This window comes from Meleagris gallopavo, chromosome 8 (assembly GCF_000146605.3).
Source record: "Meleagris gallopavo isolate NT-WF06-2002-E0010 breed Aviagen turkey brand Nicholas breeding stock chromosome 8, Turkey_5.1, whole genome shotgun sequence".
Lineage (NCBI taxonomy): Eukaryota > Metazoa > Chordata > Aves > Galliformes > Phasianidae > Meleagris > Meleagris gallopavo.
The window spans coordinates 17,591,067-17,613,495 of NC_015018.2; the positions used below are offsets into that span (position 1 = coordinate 17,591,067).

General features: G+C 37.2%; 1 protein-coding gene across 1 annotated transcript in view; it reads right to left on the bottom strand.

Moving 5' to 3' along the window:
• FRMPD2 (FERM and PDZ domain containing 2) overlaps window positions 1–16,102 on the bottom strand; it is a 55,001-nt gene extending 38,899 nt beyond the window's left edge. Inside the window, 12 exon segments of the mRNA XM_031554433.1 lie at window positions 969–1,125; window positions 1,966–2,151; window positions 4,078–4,230; window positions 5,091–5,229; window positions 5,326–5,476; window positions 6,123–6,191; window positions 6,194–6,296; window positions 7,017–7,088; window positions 7,505–7,655; window positions 10,505–10,589; window positions 13,646–13,777; window positions 15,963–16,102. Of these exon segments, the coding sequence (XP_031410293.1) occupies window positions 969–1,125; window positions 1,966–2,151; window positions 4,078–4,230; window positions 5,091–5,229; window positions 5,326–5,476; window positions 6,123–6,191; window positions 6,194–6,296; window positions 7,017–7,088; window positions 7,505–7,655; window positions 10,505–10,589; window positions 13,646–13,777; window positions 15,963–15,978 (1,414 nt within the window). The 5' untranslated portion in view covers window positions 15,979–16,102.
• Window positions 16,103–22,429: the final 6,327 nt, after the last annotated feature.

The following is a 22,429-nucleotide window of genomic DNA, read 5'->3' on the forward strand; positions in this document are numbered from 1 at the left end:
GCAGGTGGAATTTTGCTTTCTCTGAAATAATTTTAGAGGAAAAGAAGCAAGATGGTAATCATCTTGTTATATCCTGTGGAATAAATTCATTGCATTCTTCTTTTGCCATGACTCACTGGGTCAAAGCTTCAGTAGCTGTAAACAGTCACAATTCTGTTCAAGGCAATGGCTGAGTCCTCAGCTAATGAAAACCTGTGCTGCTCCATTGAGGCTAAGAGTGATGTCAGTTTGTCAGCCTAGGCTAAGTTATTTCTTATGTGCCTCAGTTTCCCCAAAACGATCCTCACCCATCTACACAGAGCATGCTGAGGACAGCATGTGAAAAATGCTGCATAACTGTTCTGGGTTGAGAAGAACTTTGTATTAAAACAGTGGAAAATCTAAAGTCTAAGGAGGTAATAGTCGTACCTCCCACAGACATGGCAAAACATGATGAGAACAGCTAGCAACTGCAATCTAGTGAGTGTGACTGCTGTGCCACAGATTTAGTGACTTTGTCCTGCAACTGAACCATGGGTTTGAATCCCTGTTTTAAGCAAAGATGTCCAGCTAACTTACTTCACCTCCAGCATATCTGGACTCCACTGTTGATATTCTTTGTGTGGAACATTTTTTGGGTTACAATTGGGATAAGACTAATATGTGTCCTCATAATTCTCAGCAGGTTTCATGAAGAGTAATGTAATTATGCCTCTTGCAAACAGAGGTTAGATATATAAATATTATCAGCAGAGTATTTCACTCACATGCACACTCTAGATTTGACTTACACACTTCTAGCTTTCAGTGAAATAGAAGACACTGTTGTCTACTCAGCAAAGGGAAAACTGAAGCACAGAGAAGCTGATGTGAAGGTTCTGATTTTCAGCTTAACTACAGTGTCTGTCTTTTCTTTGGAGTTCTTTTCTCCTGTATAACACTTAACATTGTACTATGGACTGTACAGTGAAAGTACATTTACTGCTCACCTGATGAAGTTTGACGAAGTTGCCTGGAATTCATCTGTGCATTGAATTTGTGTTGGGCTGAGCAGAGGTCCAGTAGATATTTGCATGTCTTTGCTGTATCAGTAATGAACGTATGTTTCTTGCCACTGAAGCTACTTTCAATCATGAATTTCTTTCTCTAAGAGAAAAAAAAAGAACACAGCTTGCTAATATATCAAACATTATACTGAGGCACTGAAAGTTCATCTGCATCCTGTTTGGCTACATACATTTCTGCCTTTCTGCATCTCTTGCAATTGCAGAAAATGCCCATTGCATGTTCAACTGCTGTCAGTTCATAACTGCCCTATGTTGAAAGTCAAAAGCCTTTGAGACATTGACTGCACTGGGAGCAAGTTGATAGGCTTGGCAAATTTGTCCCTAGAGATCTTAAACTGTTTAAACCAGTTGAAAGTGAAACCGAAAAAGTCTTCAAGGGTCAGAAAGGCCGTCTTGGGACAGCAAATAGACTGGGAGATGTGGTGAATATTAGCTGTATGTAAGATGGTATATTGGCACACCACTGGTAGAAGGTAGGAGTTATAATCTTGTCACCAATACTAGTTTAAGAGACACTGCATATACTAAGAGATAAGGATGCAAAAATAAGATGTGTAAAAAAGGCAGTCAAGATCCAGTGACCTGATGTAGAAAGGAAAACGAAAGAAAAGAGAAAGAGAAGATGGGAAAGGAGTGAATAAAGATAGAGGTTTGGCGTCATTTCTGTAGTACTCAGCTTATTCAGATTTGTAGTAATTGACTTCATCCTTATCAAAAACAAATAGGAGCAACAACAAAAACCAGAACAAAGCCTCTCTGAGAATTGGCTATCCAGAGATCCACATCCATGTCATATCTTGATTTTAGTCTAGTTTCAAAAAGAACATATCTATACAAAAGCAGTCTAATGGAAGAAAGTTATAAAAGTGACAGACAGAAGAGGTGTAAAGTAGTAGAATTTTACTTGGTTGCAACTCACATGAGCTGAAATTCTCTCTGTTTCCCGCCACTGGAATCTTAAACTGGCAATTCTTGTGTGATTTTTGACCTCATATACAATGATGCCTTTGGCACAGATTCCCAAGATGATGTCCCCTCCTGTTCCTTTCTTCTCTTGGGACACGCGATAAAATAGTACTCCATATTCAGGAAGTTGCTGAGTTACCTAATAGAGAAAAAGTGCACTTACCATGTGTTATTAAAAAAGAAGCATGAGGAAAATTGGTAGGTAGATGGGAAGGGAAAGGGTTTTGAGTGCCTTTACAGTATCTTCTTTGACTCTTTCAAGAAAGGCTTAGTAACCCTTCCCAAATTTTCATACCTATTACCTCACAAAATAATCACCTGACTTTGGCATGTCGTAGAGCTACCATATGCATTAATTTTCCATGATAAAATTGAAATAGCACTTTCCCACTTTGAAGAACTAAGAGGATTATGTAACTTCCTGCAGAATAATCTAAACTTTACAGTGGCATTGAAGCAGTAGTACTGCTGTTACTTAGCATTTGCATGTATTTCTGAACAGATAATACTGTTCAACTACTGCTAAATCTTATTTCTCTTTTCTTTTCTACGTCTTTGTTTCCCCAAGAAAATTGGAAACCGTAAAATACAGCAGATATGCTGATCTTAGGAAAACTGCTAAAACTTTTGTGCCAGGGCTACTCTGGCATTGTTACTGATAACAAAGTCACCCAAGTACATACATTAATTCCTTCACTGCTGTCATTTTTTAAAACCAGATATTAAAAATTTCTTTTGCAACAAATCTTAAGTTATGGGGTTTTCTTCTAACATCATGAAGAGGATATTCCAAGGAACCACATCCAGCAGTTCTACATGCTTGTCTTTCTACCTCCTACACTTGGCCATAAAATGTTAAAATGTGACTTAGACCTTTTCTAGGACTACACAATATGATGATGATTTTCTGGTCTCTTTTGCGATATGCAGATCAATATTAATTTATCCTAATATCCTTTTTTTTTTGTGGAAGCCCATGCAGAATTTCAACCATGAATAGAGATTTTCAGTGTCCAAAATAAAACACTCTAAGAAGATCTATTTTCAGAAGAAAAAAAGAAAAAAAGAAGAATCCAGAGCACAAATATTCAGGGCCTGAAAACTGGGACATCCATAATCACTATACAAATCTTGGTTTTAATTTTTAATCCCTTTTATATTTGGAATTTGCATGTTCTTGCCATAGGCGCTGTCTTTCTCACTGTGTATGATGTGTTGGCTCCTTGTTCAGGAACTCATTGAAACAAATATGAACAAAGCTGCTTTCCTTCACTGGATTTGCCATGCATGATAGGACTGTTACTAAGGCTAAGCTTCAATCTATTTCTTCAATTCCACTGACAGTTTTAGATGATAAATGAACATAATTAAAGAGCAAATGAACTAAAATGATGCTATAAATAAAAACACACGGCACTGCAGCAAAATGGCTTCTGTTATTTATTCATTTTCAATTTCTTGATGTTTTCCATTTTATAGAAAGCTGAGAAGTTTGGAGAGGAAGAGAAATTAAGAAAAAAATTAAATCCTGCATCATCATAACACTCTTGATAAAAATCATATAATATAATACTTCAGCTAACTCCTTCCTCACTTCTGTGCTTCGATATGTTTTGAACAACCAATCTCTGCTTGTTTAGAAAATGTCTGAACATGCGCTATAGTTTCGGAACTCAAAAGAGTGCTTATTGCACTGCTTTACAATTATCTGTCTCTAATACATTCAATAGTTGTATTCATAATCATCCAGAACCTAGACAACATGTTCTTAACATGTTGAAAATTTGCATCAGCTCTTAAGATGTTGAAAATATCCTGAAATGTGCATTAGCCATTTATAAACTATCAATAAAAAGACACCTAATACTTTCATGGAGTATAAGTTGATAATAGCAACAGTGCCTATAGCAGAATGAAATTTTGAGTTTTGTGTTGAATATTCAAATTCGTTCACCGCAACTAAAATGCACTGAATTAGACAGCAAGGAAATAATAGACAATGGCAAATAAAGACTTAATATCAGAGACTAAATAGATAAATACCCTTTGGTGTGTGGCAGATTACCTTTAAAAATTCTAATTCAGCTTCATCCTCAAATAGGGAGCGATTCATGCGATGTAATTTAGCAAGCTCTCTCTGTACATGTGCCAGGGTCATTTTCTCTATTCGGCTTGCTGGAATGTAGTCTTCAACACGAAAATAACTCTTTCCATGTACCTTTAGGGGAAAAAAAATGAAAAGACAAAAGAGACAGGAGCCTTTTGTTCTGTCTTGACTTTTCTTATTTGATGCATTTCCATTTTCAGTGTGACCCATATGCTGAAGTCATCCTGCTGCCATTTCCTAAAAGAAGATAGGGAACAGCAGATAGTGTGTCCTGACAGCCAAATGTGCCTCCTGCACCTGTGCTCATCCAGATGCTGAAAGCATGCACTATGCTGTGCAGAGGGGAGAAAAGAGGTGTGCATACAGGCAACCCAGCTGTCTTACATTCACAACTGACAGCTGTAGCTGTAAGATCCAGTGTCAGGCTGGATCAGACTGGGTGGATCAGATCATTGAGTGCTACACTGATTTGCATAACTGAAGATACCACAGAGAACAGAAAGGATGTTTTCTGGAAACTTTGAAACTACAAGTTCAGATACATTCTCAGCGACTTTCCTGTCTTTGCAGCTTGTGGATCTGAATCTACCTACAAAATCTCTGCGAATTCCGGAGTGTTTCTTTTTCTCTTCCATGCTTTCTAATCCCTTTAAACCCCTTTGCACATCCAAGCTGTGCCTATATTGGAATTTTTCTTCAGATTTTCTGGATATTCTTAGCTACATTGACAATTATGAAGGATCAAGAATCTTTCATCATTCTGCCACATTTACTACTAAATTCATCTGGCTCACTCCTACTTCATAATCAGACAAATTTTGTAATTCTTTTTTAAATCTGAAATGTGATTACTGAAGGACTTGGGTCAAATTATGCAATATTCACATTTCATTTTTTAACTATATGACAAGCAAAAGCTGCAAAAGCTGTTGACAGAGACCTCTGAGAAATATTTTATTATTTATCCACACCTCAGAAGCATAATTGCCAAGCTCTGCCTGTAAAGCCAAAGCGCCAAGTTTCAGGGCAGTCTCATCATTGCAATATAACCGCTCCTCCAAAATATCTTTACGAAGCTGCAGGTAAAACTGGTGTCTTGTCAAGCTGTGCCTGGAACACAGAAGGGATTAAGAACACAAGATGAGCTTTGACCACTCAGCCTGCCTGCTACTGTTTTACCAGCAGTCAGCAGAAACATGTACTTACTGGATAACACTGAAGTGGCTGACAAAGAATTTTATTCTTAGGAAGAGTGTGAAGTTGATGATGGAGGTTTTCTTCTTTGGTTGGTCATTCCAGCCATCTGGAGCCACTTTGTAGAGCTTGGTCTCATCATCCAAAAAGAAAAACTCCTTACCTGAAATGAGAATTTGCGGTTCTGTGGTAAGTCTGGAGCCCAAAACAGCTTCCATAGCTCAAAATTCAGCTGCCTGTGTTCAGAACATCACTAGCAATAAAAAAATGGATCATGAAGACAAGTTGAGGTCAACTTCTCAGTGTTCTGGACTACTCTATTGCTGCTTTGACAAAGAATTTAGGATGACATCTAGCATGTAATTTAGGATTACAATTGTTAGATATGGATTGGTATGATGTCTATGGAATTATTCAAGAATCAAGAATAGTTAGCTTGAATTCTGCTAACTATTCAGGTTTTTCACTCCAAATTACATCTGAGAGCACTGACAATGAGCCTTGCGCAGTACAGAGCTTCCTAGAATTCTGCTGAAACAACACGGCTCAGCATTATTCAGGTGTATGACTTGGACAGAGCCTTTTCTGCATGAGAATATCAGCTAGTGTCAGTGTGGTTGTAGTCATGCACAGTATTAAAGTAGACATACTTTCCATCAGTGCAGTACAGTTTAAATGAATATAACTTACTTTTGCTTAAGCTTTAGATCTGCATACATCTGAAGATCTTTAAGGATCTTACTGGAATTCATTAATAAACGGACTACGAAGGCACTGTCAGGAGAGACCAGAATTAGCTGTCTCAGTACCTTTCAGGTAAGCCAAACCGAAGTAGGAATGTTCCACCAAGCTTGCATATGCCACCACAGTATTGAAACATCTCTTGCCTTGGACTTGATGTCACACTGCACCTCAAGGCACTGACCATTGAGTAGAATCACATTGAGATCCCTTTGGGACAAGTAGGATTTTCCTTTCTTAGTCTAAGAACATATAATAAAGAGCAAAGAATAAGTACCAAGTACAAGCAATGCAAACTCCACAGCATTTTATTGCTAAGGCCCTGGTCTCCAGTCCCTACACAACCTGATGAAATTGGCCACAACACTATTCAAATTCCTGCCTCCATTATCATAAATCATATCGTATCCCAAAAGTATCCTATTAAAAACAAACCAGCCAACAAGCAAAACAAAAACTGAAACAAGCAAACAAAGAAGAAAAAACAGGGAATCTCGACAAAATAGATTCTGCAATCATCAGTACTTGCTCTAGATTTGAAGATAATCCCAGTTTGTTTTTTTTCCTAACGTTTACTGCTGTAGGCCATCAGACTTTTCTTTATCTTATGAAAGGTAAAGGGTGCGCTTGCAAACTGGAGGAGTCCAATAAACTGGCTCTAGATGTCACCTTAGTAATTTGTTGTATAATCTTAGTCTCAAAAGTCTTGTACTAATGAGAGCATTCTTATCTGATAAAGATGAATTCAGCTATTTTCACAGCAGTCACTGCAACAGAGATAGTTATGCAGCACTGAGAATTAAATGGTCTGCTTTCAAGTCTCAGTACTTGTGCAGGAACTCTAACTCTGTTTGAAAAGAGGACATAACAAGAGTACTGGAGTGGGACTCAGATGAAACTTAGAAAGAGTCCCAACTCAAAGATCACAAAATTAGCTCCAGATTCTTAATGCTTGTACTTACCACAATTGATCCAGGCAGCTGTAAGGTCACTGGTGGTTCACTTGACAAAATAATGAATTCTGGACCTGAGAACTGTAAGGGGACAATTCAGAAATGTAAAAAATGTCTCTTTAGTATAACAAAGATTTGTAGCAATGGTACCAATTAAACCGATTCTGTTGATTGACATGATGCACCTAAATGACTTCAGGGACTTATGTGGTGTAAATGTTGATTTAAGACTTCCATCTATTGGAGCTCACTCCTGTGTATTTACTCTGAGGCCTAATTATGCTTAGTCTTTACATACAAGACCTTTCACTGCCTTTAGTTCTGAGTTATCACAACTGGATCATGACTAATCTGGACTCTGTCAGTTTAGAAGATTCAGCTGAAGTGATGACTCAGTAGCTAATATGCACATCATTAATGAATGACAACTGAACGAAAAGTTTCTCTTTAGTGATATTTACAGTTTGAGATCAGCTTACTCGTTTTTCATTAGTCACCTTTTCCTTCCTTTGGAACAAACATTTCTGTGATGTAGCAGCTGCTGTGTAGTCCTTTGTAGACACCGAGAAGGTGGAGCCTAAACTCAGCAGGTTGTGTCTGCTGTTCCTATGAGTTCCACCAGGGATTTCTTCTACAGCGCTGACTGACCTTCAAAGGAGATGTAACAGTGAGAAAGATATCCAGAATGCAGCAAAACAACACAGGCTTGTACCTTGTTAAGGTACATTGATGACAGAATCTTATGATAAGCAGGACAATGTCAGCTACAAGTTGTTACGTGTTGTTATCATTACTGGAAAAGAGATTATCAAATATAATATTAATGATGCAATTTATAAACAAATCAAAACTATTCTTTAATTCAGTAACAGTCCTTTCTTTTCTTCATTTGGTGAGCCAGATCTTGCTGGCCTAAGACCAGTGAAGGCAACAGGCACAGGAGTTAGCCCCATATATTTCTGGGGCTTTCTGGGAAGCCTACAGGAAGAAATCAATATCTCATTTAATGTTTTTTTTAAAAACAAAAAAGCTTCAGAAATAATATTTGTTATTACATTATTTAGAATTTTCCAGGAATGGGAATTAAATTATTTTAATGCTAATTCATTAGCATAAATTAATGTCTTGAGGAACTGAGGGAGTTTTCAGTTTAATTAAAAGATGTGTGAAATCTCAGATCAGAAAGTCATCTTTGTACTGTACTTTTAACCCATAAATTAATAGTATTTTCCATGTGAGCAGACAAATGTATGCCTAGAATAAGCTTGCAGTGTAATTAATGTATGCTTACTAATCAAGAAAAAATCATTACACAGTACAGAAGGAAAGGTCTTGTGATCATGGATTTTTGTTAATTATATTTTTAAGAAATGCCAAAATTACAACGAAGTAAGAGTTTTTTGTTGCTTTGTGGGTTTTTGTTTCTTTTGTCCTTTTGTTGTGTGTGTGATGGAGTTGCTTCAGAGAGCTAGAGAGTTTCAAAAGTTTTTATCAAATTTGTTGGAGTAGTTTCTATTTCTCTGCTTCTACAAATATACAAGTATTGTCGTTTCAAGCAATTCAACCTCAGAAAGATCATTTTACTATGAAATATCCCTACAAATAACCTCAAGTGATATTTGTGGGTATGAAAATGCTATTGGCTCACAACTCAAGAGATCGTATCAGAAAGACCATATTTTCCTATGGCAAACACTTCATGTTATTAGTCCTGCAGAGTGACAGATACCAGACTTGGCACCTGTATCTTCTTTATGTATAGGTTGTAGCCCTGCATAGACTGGTAAGCTTAAATTTAGGACTGTGAGATGTGAATGATGATGATTGGACTCCTTACAGGGTGTGATTACGTGAGTAAGTTTTATAGGCAGTAAATACTTTGTTTTCTGTTGGCTGCCTGACATAGGGAACCAGCAGGTTCCTAACAAATTATTTCCACTCTGCTGTTGTTATTGTATGTGAAACAGAGTCAGCAATAGTGCCAGAAATTCAATTGCAGGTGCCACAAAAGTGAGGCTTACAGTTCCTGAAGTTTTATGGGAAAGGGTTTGCTGGAAATTTGGAAAAGAGTGATCATCTTTCAGGAGAGGAGGGGAACATTTTCTTGTCAGCACTATTTTAGATCATGAATGTCAGGTTGATACCCAGATTGGTAGTCAGAAGCATGGAAGTTGCTCCAAAAACACTCAGTAAATGAATCTTTTACTGATATATTTGCCAGATGAGTGATGTATATATAGGTTTCAGTATACATATATATATGCATGTGTAGTTAGACACAGTTCTTCCTTCACAAAAGCTGCTACTGTAGTGCATCCTGCTTGTTTCAGGTTTAGAGGTACAATGAGGTATCTCCCATAAATCAGATTATCATGGCTGGTTTACCAGGAAGTTCAAACTGTTTATTTGGGATACATTTAATTGGGAATTGATCTAAATAGAGCATTTCCTGTAGGCTTTAATTACTCATGTCATGGTTAAAAGAAGAAACTCCTGATTAACTGGGTCAAGAACTCATTTTAAATGGGATGTCTGTAGGGATTATACAGTGGGATTCTGGTCTTTGTGGCGCCTAGAGGCTAACAGCACCTACATCTCTTCTCCATTTATTGAGTCTTGATTATAACTGCACCACGATAACACTTAGTCTAGAAAACTCTTACTTGGAAGTAGTGGTGTTTTAGCTGGCTTTTGAAAATGAGCTAGCATCAACTGTACAATCCTCTATTGTCCTTGCATATGTACAAGGCTACTGTTGTATTTCCAAGGCTGAAATGAGGCTAATTCTCCTGACAGACCAGAGGTCTTTACTGTTTATGTCCCCAGGTTACCTGTAACTCCTCAATAAAATACTAGTGCAGGTCTGGAAATAAGATTGACACAAGTGAGGTAAATCTGTCTGAGAACTGAGATGGAAATGAAAATAATCTACTGAAATATCGGTCATGCACAAGCATAGTATTGAATAGCCACTTCAGAACAGATCAGGCCTCTGCTAATGTGAGAGCAAGGCAAGACTCAGATGCAAAATCTGAATGAAGGCAAACAGGGACTCTGCAAAATGCCTTTCCAGTAAAAGCAGTGACTGCTCATACCTTTTTAACACTACACAACTGTGGAAGTTCTGTCAGGTTTTTCCTTTCCACAGTGTCTGAGTTTGGCAGTAGGGGCAGCTGTGTAATAGCTGTGCAACTATTTTGAGAGGACAGTAACATCTAGGAGAACAGTGGTGAAGACTGAAAGTGGATAATTTCAGTGTGCATGTTTTGTATGGATTGCTCAGGGCCGGAGCTCAATTTTCTTAAAGCATTTATACAATTTTGGTTAAAGCCAAACTGATCTTAGGTGCACTTTAATTCTAAGTAAATAGTACCTGTTATCATAACAGATTCAGTTGGTGATCCAGATATTTTCCAATAATGACATTGCCACACTAGCTCTCTGTTTCATTTGGTAATAAAACAGCCTCCGTTTTCAGGAATATAAGTTTTGATTACCTGTTTATGAAGAGCTTGTAGCTGCTTTGTGTCCTTGATCCACTAAGGGTGGGGTCCCATGACCTATGTGTCTGCGTAACTCTCCCTGAAAGGAATGAAGGAAGTGTCACAGTTCAAGAAATTGTAGCAGCTCTCTTAGGACAATTAGAATAAGCATAAAGTTTATACAGACCACCTTCTCTCTTATGGCCTTGCCTGGGCATGATAAATAACTATCTGATAAGACTATGTGAATACTACACCAGAAGTATTCCCCAGTTCTGTAGTCATTGTTATTTCCTCTTCGTAGCCCCTTAGGAGGATGTAATACAGAAAATAGATGCATGTGTATAATGCCCATTGTTTCCATATGCTTTCAAGTAATTTGTAAAACAGCTTTTGCTCTTCAGAAATTACCTACAGTATTCTTTCTTCTTCCATTTTCAGGTACAAAATCTGGGGAAATAAGCCATGAAACTTGTCTGCTTTAATAAGAGCAAGATATAAAATCACTGAAATTAAAATTATTTATACATAGTCCACTGGTTATTTGCTACATCAAGTATATTGTAAATGTTTTTACATCATAAAAATCTAGTAATGATATAGCATAGTTTGAGTTATGAGCAAATAAGATTTGTAAAATTTTTCACCTTCATTCAGTTTTGGTGCTAGATAAAGAATAAGCATTTCTTTGTCCCAGTAAAAGAAAAATAAAAAATAGAGACAGAACCAGAAAAGGTAATGCAAGTGGTAGTTTCGTGAATGCTTTTAGTAGCATCAGAGCTCTTTTAAATCCCTCAAGGAAGAGTGGTAATGTTAAATTTGTCTCCGCTTGGATCATTTCACTGATCTGATTTAAAGAACTCTGTATCAAATTATCACATAGACAGAACGATAGAGCTGATAAGTTAAGCTAGGATAGGACAGCTTTTCTTGCAGGTAAAGTATCCATAACTACAGCCTGAGACTTCTCTCTGAATTCCAGCATGAAAACACAGCGATAGATTTCAATGTACCAGTCACCAACTGCAATTTAACAACGTACAAAATCAAGTCACATTGCTAAAATGTTCATAAACTTTTTTTTTATGCTGCAAATGTTATCGAAAAAATGTAAGATATGAGATGAGCCTAATACTCAAGCCTAGTTACAAAAGTTAAGGTACAGTCTCATGTTCTAAAATGACATGATTTTTCATGAGAAAGCCTGCACAGTTATCTACTCAGAGATTTTACATTTTTGTGTATATATATTGTGACAAGAACATAACGTTTCCCTTAGTTTTCTCACTCTTAGCTGTTGTGGCATTGGTACAAGTTGGCTAGTTTCAGTGGCCAGACTGTCATGCTTTGATCATAAATCCAAACATTCCTGATGTTTAAGGTTAACATGCAGGCTTCAGAGAAGTTGACTCTGTAGATGATTAATTTGTTATATATTAAGCGAGCTTCTAAAGTCCAGTCTGGATAGAGATACTGATCTCTCTTTATAATGATGTTCTACCAGCTGGTAATGTTTCTTTTAGCAGAATAATGCCTTTTTTTTTTTTTAATACATTACCTCAGATAATAATGTCTGTGGAAAATAAGCACTCACATTCAAGTTTTCTTCCTACATTTTTAAAGGTTTTTATAACATTCTGAGTACTTCTGCCAGGGGTTCAGTGGAGACTGAGACACACTCAGGTTTACTGAAACAAGCCTTTCCCAAGTTTATGACCCAAATTTAAAAACAAACAAACAAACAAACAGGACTTTCAAAACAGTCTCCTGAGCTTGCTTTCACCATGTGTTGCTAGGTAAATGACTGACATGTATGAGCCTCAGCAGGACAGCCATGGTACCTTACAGGTATTTATTTGCTGCCATATTGAATGCAATTCTTGAGCAGCACCTTTCACAGGAAGAAAGTATCAACAGAAGCTGCATAAGTACTCTTGCCTTTCTCTTCTTTGGAACAGAGGGGTGAGAGGCTGCTCTACTTCTTTATTTTCCTAGGGTATATTTTATTTCTCTTGGTAGATTATCTCCTGGAAGACTTCCAATTATGCAGTGTGCACCCAAGTTTTCTGCTCTGTTTTTGAAGGAAATTAATTCTTTGAGATCAGACTCTATGCCTTTCATTTTTGCCTAGTAAATTTTAAACTTGTCAAATCTGAAGGAGAATGGGTAATATGTTCTTACAAATTTCATGATAGTCAGCAGCTATATATCAGAAACCAAAATTAATGCTCCCCAGAGAAAAAGCAAGCGAAACTCAGTAGTTATCTGTTATTTATGGCATCAGTGAACTTAACAGTTGGTGTGCATACCTTGTTGCATGATAACTGAGGTAGTCAATGTTAGATTTATTGCCTTAGCAAAGAAATTTCTGGGATGAAAGACACACACATGCTACAGAGCACATCTGAATCCCTGCCACACAGGAGATAAGATTTTGGCTACTAATGGACCCTGACTGATGTCTACCACAGTGTCTTCACTGAATGGATCCTCTGCCAAGCAGCTTCATTCATGCTGTTCCTGCTGAAATTCCAACCCTCATGTCTCTAGACAAACTAAGTCAGAAGAGCAGTATAGCAACCTGGCATTTATCACAATGAAAACAACATGCAGAACAGGAAATACACAATAGCTTTAGGACAAAATGATAACAAAACAAAAGTGGTTTGTTTATTTGTTGTTGTTAGTTTGTTTGTTTTCTCTAGCTCTCAGTTTTAGTTTCTGAATGGACTTGAAGAAACATTATTCCCCACCATTGAAATGTCAGGTATTTTTCAAAGATTCAACTGATTTCAGTGCTGCTGTCTTGATATTGCCATCTACGTGGGGTAGCTGCATGGTGTCTCATCTGTTTCAAAACGCCAGGTGGCAGAAACATGCTGTCAGGCTTTGTCTGTGATCTGCTGAACAGCTTCATCTGGCAAAGAGGCATAAAGCAAGAAAGAGGTGATGGTGCTGCTTGGTAGGACACAGGTAAAAAGAAGTCCAGTATAAAAGGTTCTTCCCTGATGCTTAATCAAACATACCTCCCTAGACATGTAGCTACAAGGGCATGGGAGTTCCTGTCACTTGGCAGTATGTAGGTAGTTTCATGTTTTGGGGACCAAAAAGCAGAGTACATAGTTTAATAACAATAATCTTTCAGGAAAATCTTACCTCTTCTATGTCCTCGGTTAGAGAGTATCAAAGATGTACTTTCTGAAATGCTATTAGTGTCACTGTAGTCCACAGACAGTTGTCTGTAATCTTCTGTTGATCGACTATAATTCATTAATCTGGACCCTTTGTCTGGAAATAGAAAGGAAATAAGGTGAATCACACACTTCCATTGTAAATCATTGTATCTCTGTGATAAATGATAGCATAAATAACATTTGGCTTGACTAACTTTTACATAGTCCATGTTTGTCTGTCTTCTAACCCTGACTTCAGTTCCTTAAGGACTGAAAAAAGCTTGGTAATGTAATTCTACCTCTGGCCTTCCATAATCTTATTCTGTCTCGGTTATCTCAGTTCACAACCATTCCAAATAAAACAAATATAATATATTAATTGTATTCTGCATGCTTAACTGAAAGGTTGCAAAGTTAGATAACCCAGAAAGAAGATTTCCTTTCTTGTATTTGGAGGCCCGAAACCTTCAGCTATAAGCTACTCTTTCTGTGTGTTAAATGGACAGTGCCTAGGCATAATCCATTATCAGAATCAGCTGCAAAAATTCCATTAATAATAGGCTGGGTCTACTCAGCCTGGAGAACAAGAGGCTGAGAAGGGATCTCATCAACGCTTATAAATATCTTTAGTGTGGGAGTCATATGGATGGGGCCAGGCTCTTTTCAATGGTGTGCAGCAATAGAACAAGGGGTAATGGGCAAAAACTAGAACACAGAAAATTGCACACAAACATGCAAAATAACTTCTTTACTGTGAGAGTGACAGACTACTGGGACAGGCTGCCCAGAGACACTGCGGAATCTCCTTCCTTCTCTGGAGATATTTGAGACCCGTCTGGAAGCTTTTCTGTTCAGTTGACAGTAGGGACCCTGCTTTAGCAGTGGGGTTGAACTTCATGACCTCCACAGGTCTCTTCCAACCCTTATAATTCTATGATTCCATGATTCTATGATTCTATGATTCTATGACTCTAAGACTCTATGATTCTGTGATTAAGGAGTAATCCTAAATATTGCTGTTGCAGCCTAACTGTACTTTGGCTGCATTTTCTCTTGACTTCTTCCAGAATCTCAAAAGCTGGTCATTTTTAACTGAAATTAAAAAAAAAATAAATGAAATGTTGCCTTATAATGTTTGGCTCACACATTCTCAATGTAATTGACATACCAATTCATTCAGCAAGCCATATTGCTTGACTCACTAGAAAACAAAGAACTCATCCCAGATACATAATCACTGGATCCAAGAATTGGAGTCTATTAGGCAGCTAAGAATGGGACCATCCCTTTGGGCAGTAATTTCACCAGCTTAAGCAAAAATGAATTTATAAACTGAGTTCCTGAATCACTATCATTTAAGGGTGCATTGGCTTTAAATTTTCAAATGGATCTCCTTTTCTTCTGATGAACATCTAATAGAGAAGTTGCATAGAAATTTAACCATGTGCTTAATTCTAGCTGAAATTAATGGAAAATATATGTGATTTGCCAAGCAGTTATTGGATTGTCCATAGACTTAATGCTGAGCATCCAAAAAAATCTGTACATCTTGGGCCAGAATCAACCCTTCCCTTGTCCCAAGCCCAGAGATTTCTGTTAAAGAGAAGAGTCCAATCAAGATAAAAAGAGAAAAGAATTAGAACTCATCTGAATCTGAAATACATACTTAGTTATAATTGGAGAATTACTGAGGAATAAGTAAATCTTGATTTTAATCAAATGAAATGTGAAATCAGTGTATGTTGGCTTATATATATGGTGAGCAGGATTTAGCCTTCTGTCTTGAAATTACTCCAGCAATATATGTGTGAAATTACAAAACATATTTTGAACAGAGAAATGGAACTAAAACATTAAAAAGAAGTCACAAATCTTTGTTTGAGTAATCAAACAGGAAGGATAAATATATCCTCTTTAACGGCCATACGATATCATCACAGAATTCCACTCTTGATCTTTGAAAGTATACTGAAGTGTAGAGAGCAAAGAAGCAGTGCTGAAAGCACTTTTGTTTTATATGCAGTTCTTATGCAAACTGCTTTAAGAGTCAAATATGTGCAAGCTGATTTGTTATCATTGCTTCACAGCCTTCAGACTACAGTTATTTGAGAAAATAAGAAACAGAAATCTTGCTGACTTGCTGCAGAGTCTTTCCATTATTAAGTCATTTAAACGTAAAGCAATAAATATGCTATTCAACACTACATGTAATCAGAGCAACATGAAATTAGACTATTCATCTGACTTGAGAGAGAGTCAAAAAAAGCTGTTAGGCATTTCAGGTTAGAGGTTTACTTTACCTTGGTGAAAATTCATCTGGGAGAACAGTGGTGAGGTGTCTGGTATTTTCTCATGTAGTCTCTTCCTTATCACATGACTTCTATTAAGCTGAGAAGTCGTACTGTCTTCAGTGGCTACTCGTTCTACCTAGAAAACAATGGTACTGCAAGTCAATGTCACGTGATATATGGACTTCAGACTGTCATTAGGAAGTGATTCTTGCCCTCTGCTGATTTGCATTTTGTAAGCAACTTCATTTTCTTAGGCAGGCTTCACAAAGCAGGACCGACCTTTGAGGGCTTAGTGCTTTTTTGCTGGATGTTTAAGGGATACCTTCTGTTGCAGTGGGAAATAGAGTAATAGCACAGGGGAAAAAGTCCCCTCAGAATGCTAAGGAATACCTGTTGAAAGCAGAAGAAATATTTGCAGTGTGTTTCAGTTTCATTCAGCTTGTCAACAAAAATTGTTTGCTGATATTTCAGAGCTTGAAAAGGACTCAGGTGTTCACTTATTTAAGGCTTCATAGTCAGGCAGGGTTGTACTGTAAATGTTCTTCACCAGCTAAGAAAGTTAAATGAAATTCTCAATGTGGTATAAAAGTGTTTCCTTTGAATATCACAAAGAAAGTCTGAAGCCAAAGTGGTAATGGGAAAATCTCTCTTGTGTAAAGTCCATTCATTGGTGAATACGAAGTCTCAGTAGAGGTTAAGATAGTTTCAGTTATTAACCAAAGGAAAGACTTATAGAAATCCAGCTTTTGCAGTCTGAAGACTGCAAGTGCAAAAGCTGGATGTCTATAATTTCCCAGGAATGTGGTGTGAGACATGATTTTGTTGCTTTTTTAGCTCATACACATACCCACTCAATTTCCTGCATAGAAGCCTAGAAACAAGTCTCACTTTAGCTCAGACAAGCACACAATGAAAAGGAGATTATTAACTAGGAGAATAGTACCTACCTCACTGACACTTTCCAGGACAAATTGGACCATTTTCTTTATGTAGATATTTGCTGGTAAGGAAGAAGATTCTTTCTGATGAGCTTCGCATACTTCCAGAACTGACTCAGGAGAAAGTCTTTTATGTGGCAGATCTTCACACAGTGTTAGTAACAGACTGTGTAATTGGTCACTCAGCTGGAGGGACTGAGTCAACATGGAGGTACAGTTAAATCACACCTCACAGTGGTCTGAAATCCTGTCTAAACTGGGATCACGTACTTCAGTAAGGCTTTCATCACGAGTGAGAAATGGGCACTAACTTCCTTTAGACTTGGGGACAATCCTGGACAGGCAGTAAAACAGCACTAAATGGAGTCTCTAATGGGATATAAGGTAGCCTTGAAGGGAACTGGTATATACAAGGAGGGTCATCAGTCTGTACAGAAGCTTCCAGGTGATAGCCAGCAGCTTGGTCTGCTCCATGTCTTTGCTAATTAGACTGTGCATCATAAAGATTCATGTAATAAGCATTTACTTAAAAAAGTTAAGGAGTTACATAAGCCAAAACTGTTGCCATAGAGACCAGATACTGAAATTTTAGAGTCATTAAACTTACGAAGTCTTTTCCCTTATACCATGTATAACCTGTAAAACCTAGTGCTTTCTGAGATAAGAGCACGCAGTCAAAGTATGGGTATAGAAATGAAGTGAAATGTGTGCTGCAAATTTTTGAAAAGATTATGAACAAGCAAGAAATGCGAAGTTTTACTTAACAATAGAACGTTTATTCCATCATCTCATCCATTCTTTGAAAAAACACATGTGAAGAACCAGAATCATTTGAAAATGATGATTTTCTTTCAGCTCTAACTATCTTATTAGGAAATTTCTTATTATGGTCTTTGAATAAGTAATCTTTACTTTTAAAAGAAAATTAATCGTAATAGAAACAGTTCTGCTTTTCAAAAAGGAAAAATAAAATAAAGAAAGGAGAGATAAGAGGCCTAACTAAATTCCTTATCTGCATGAATTGGTATTTTTTACAAAGTCTGTGCCTTTATACAAACATTCCAATCAGCCATATTCTTTTTAGTGAGACTTCATGTTTTACTGAGACTTCATGTTACACTTCTCAGTCTTTGAACATACCAAGAGTGAGATAGAATAAAAGAAAACAAAAATGTTTATATTACTGGCCTGGTTTGGAGGAACCTGATAGTCTGCTGACCAATAGAGGGTCATTCCTAAGGAATACACCAACATCTGTCAAAACAGAAAGGGAAACCTTTTATGAAATCTTTATATATAAATCTTTCTAATTGTAGCCAGATTTGTTTAATATCATTAGAAACCAATTTTGACAGTAGATACCTGGTACACTGCATGAAACCCCACAACTTTGTCTTCACAAGGTCTTATCAAGATCTTTTTTGTAGTATACCTTACCTTCGTTAGTCCAATGCGCTGGTTTTTATTCTGTCTGTGGAGTAATTCTGGTGCGCTGAAAGGGATAGCTTCTGTCTGAGATGCATTGTTTTGGAAGGACAGATTTCCTTCAGCAGACAGTACTACTGACCATGGACAAATCACACAGATGGCAGGGTCTGAAAAATGGTAAAGAAGATAATGGAGTTCTTGTGGATTTCAGTGAGTTGAGAAAATCATATTGCTGGGGTACGCACAGCTAAATCCATCACTAAGGCTTCCAGAAGACATACTCTGAAGTGCGTGTAGTAGTATTCTTTTATGCCTCGCTGATTTTGTCGCCTGGAATTCAGTGATTTAAGATTTGATTTTATCCCTCATAATTCCACATATGAAAACAATATATTGACTTTCCTAGATTTCTGAAGCCTAAGAAATCACATCCCATCTGCAGATTCTGGTTGCGATATTGTCATATTTAGTAAATGCAAAGCACAAAAAAAAATGTCAGAAAGGTAGAACACTTCTTCTAATACAGCACAAATACTTTGAAGGTGACATTTGAAAAAGAGCTGAATTTAGGTTCCATTAAGTTACATGACCTTGGTACAAATTTCTGAGGTGATATTTTCTTTGTCCATGTATTGCTTGTAGTGCTATCACCTGTAAGCTTTTGGTTAAGAGGGAACATCATTTCCAATTATCTTCAGGGAAATTTTGTACTAGGATGCAAGCATGAAAACTTATCCTAGGTTCTGCCAGTAATGTGAGAAGCTAGATACTTTGCATTAATCACATTCAGTCCATCTCGCTATATTTCAGCTCTATTAAGAGAGAGAAAGGGTATTTTAAACAAAAGTGTTTTCAAATGATAAATATTGACCCCTGAACCTGTCAAGGCTGTGAGGACACTGATGGGCCTTAGTGGCCCCAGCTGGTCTTATTTGGACCCTACCCTCAGCCTTGCCCAATGGCTGGTTGCTTCTTAGAAAGTGTTGAGTTCTCCTTAAAAAGATCCATGGCATATTCAGTGATCTGAACCAGAAGTGGAAGCAGGAGGATGTGCAGTCTTCTGCAAATCCTACATGTATGCATGCATATGTTAATAGAATTTGGCGAAAAACATCCAAGTGACTGAGTTAAAATATCATTTAAAAAAGCATGACAAAATGTCTAAGATTTATCTGTTTACTTAGAAAGAGGAAAATCTGCATTAACTATGGAAACATTTGGATGGAGTGTTCCTGGAAACATAGGTATATATATGTTTTTAAAGTTGGCTATTAATCCACTCTTTTCAGTCTAGGTAGGAAGAACAGAGACTATTAAAATCTCTATAGGTGAAGACTTTGGAACCGTGCTGTAAATGCTTTGGTATTTTTACATTTTAAAAATTATATATTAAAGCTACATGGCTACTTAATTCTTATGCATGGGGACCTTTTCACCGGGAATGTGGAACAAAGGTTAAAAGTGTTGAGCTGGTAACTTATATACTACTAGGAGGTTTGTATAGCTGGAGTATCCAAAGATTCAAGACTTACAGGCCATATTTACAACAGTTAAGACATTTATTTTTTAGAAAATTGAAGGTCGTAAAATTATCAGCTTGCCTTATCCTTTGATCCTCCCCCATTTCTGTAGTGTTGTATTCAAATGCAACTAGAACATGCTAGGAAATGACTGTGTTCTAGAAACAGATAGCCAGCTTGATCTTTAATCTCAATTAAGATTACCTGGTTTTGTGTAATGTTGGCCAGCCAACCAGTCAGAATGCCTGCATGACTAGTCTGCACCCAAACCAACACATTGGAAATACTGCTATAGCCATTTGGTACTGACCAATGTCAGGTCTAGCAGATCAAGTACACTGCAGCACAAATGTGGCAATATTTGCCCCAAGAAGAGCCTGATTCCAGAAACAATACAGCTGCAAATATGAGAAGTGGAGACAGAGATATATCTTAGTTGACTGGGCTGTTACTGTGCAAAGACAGTTTACTTTTGCTGTCCTCCAAGACTTCCCTGGACCACTGAGAATTCAGCTTCAGAATGAGTCAAACTTGGTATCACTCTGAACTAGAGCTCTTTAAAGTTATGACTGGGCAACTTTGCACCACATCTATATATATTATATATATTTTTTTTTATTTATTTATTTTTTTTAGTAAGATCTGAAGAGTGTAGGGTTGGCTTAGTGTCTGACATGCAGTTAATAAGCTGTGATGGACCTGAGCTGAATTTATCCAGGTAGGTATTTCTGTGTTGCAATCCTTTCCATGTTCCTAGTGCCTAGTACGGCTAGATCAAAGAATCATAGAATTAGAGCAGTTGGAAAGGACCTATGGACACCGTGTAGTACACTAGATATTTGAGAACTGATGATTCGGTCAGCTTGACATAGTGCTCCAGACCATTAAAATTTGGTTGTTAATAAAAGTTCACCCTTCCAGCTATAGCAGAAGTTACATATCACTTGCTTGAAAGTCTTTTAGTGAGAGATGGAGGAGCTATGTGAACTTACTTGTCCTCCTCCTCTCTCACTTCTTGAAGGACATGATTCTAGCTAGCACTGCACTTTCTGTGTGTATGTTTTTCAGACATTAGGAAGGACAACTCTGTCCTGTTCCACCATCTATAGCTCTACTTTAATTTATTTCTGATGTATAATTTAGAAAAAAGTGGCTGCGTGAAGACTTGCATGTTGGCACAGCAGTTTGCATGCAAACATAGCTTCACTGAAAGGTTTCTCATCTATATTAGAAATATGCTATTATTGCCATTAGTATCTTTTGTCTCAAAAAACAAACAAACAAAAAACATGAACATACCAACAAAAACAAAACAAAACAAAACAAAACAAAATGAACAACCCCCTCAAAGTAATCATTTAAATACCAAAATAGCTTAAGGAGGAGTTTCGAACAGTAAGATACTTTTCATCTCACCTTTGTGAAGGTCTTCAAGAAGCTGCAACGTAGACAGGTACAAGAGTGCCCATATATCTTCCTCCTCTAAAGGGCTTCCTTTGGCCCACAGGACCTCTGCCAGTGTTGCACAGGAGCTGCTCATGCCTGCTGTAATAGGAAGCAGATCTGGAACAGCTAGAGTAGACTGAAGTGCTTGTAGCAAGCCCTACTGGTTACAGCTCAGCCCTGCTCTCACGATAAGAAACCTTTTTTGAACCACTCTGCTTCTTTGTTCACAAAAGACAGGAATAATTTATCCGTGTCTTCATCTTAGTAAGAGTAAATAAAGGAGACTAAGTGACTTCCTGTCATATTTCTCAGCCCTTTCACTCATTGTTTCACAACATTATGTGGGGCAAATTATTTTTACTCTGGATATCCTTTATGTTCAGTTCAGACTTTATGATTGGTTATGTGAATGAGAGGGCATTGATTTTGCTGTTTAATTGGGTGCCCTTGTCTATAAAAACACAATTGTGATAATCTTAGACAAAAAGAATGACAAAGCAGAAGAGATGCACTGTAACATAAAGGATCTATAAACACAATTAAGCAATTATGTTTCATTCATTGCTCAGGTTGTAAAAGCTTGTAGACTTACTGGATTCATTGATTGAACATTTTCATGATCTGACAGGTAAGACTTGGAACTTGCAGTTCATTCTTACTAGCATACATATAAACTTTCTTAATTTCAGTGAACCAAATTAAAAAGTAATTCCCTCTGCATGCTGCTGAATAGCAATGCAGTGGTTCTCAGAATGCTGTTTATTCCCTGACAGGTGCATTAGAATTGGTGTAGTGTGAGAGAATGCTGGTCCTCACCATCTCCATGTTTTTTCTCTGCTGCAATGAAGTATCATGTTATTTAGAGGAAGGCATCCTCTAAATCGTAATTTAATATCTTACCAATTGGAAAAGGTAACTACAGTCTTCCTCTTGACTTGAACTGTAAAAGCTTTTTCTCCTCAGATGTTTTACCATACTAAGTACTGTCAAAGATTGTTCTTCATAAATGGGCTTTATATTCCCATTTCATCAGTTTCACATTTCGGTAATGTACTAACCTAGGTATAGCTGCTCTAAGTTTACACATCTGTAAGGAAAACTTATTCCAGGGTTAAAATTTGCTAACAGTTTATGTAATTAATTT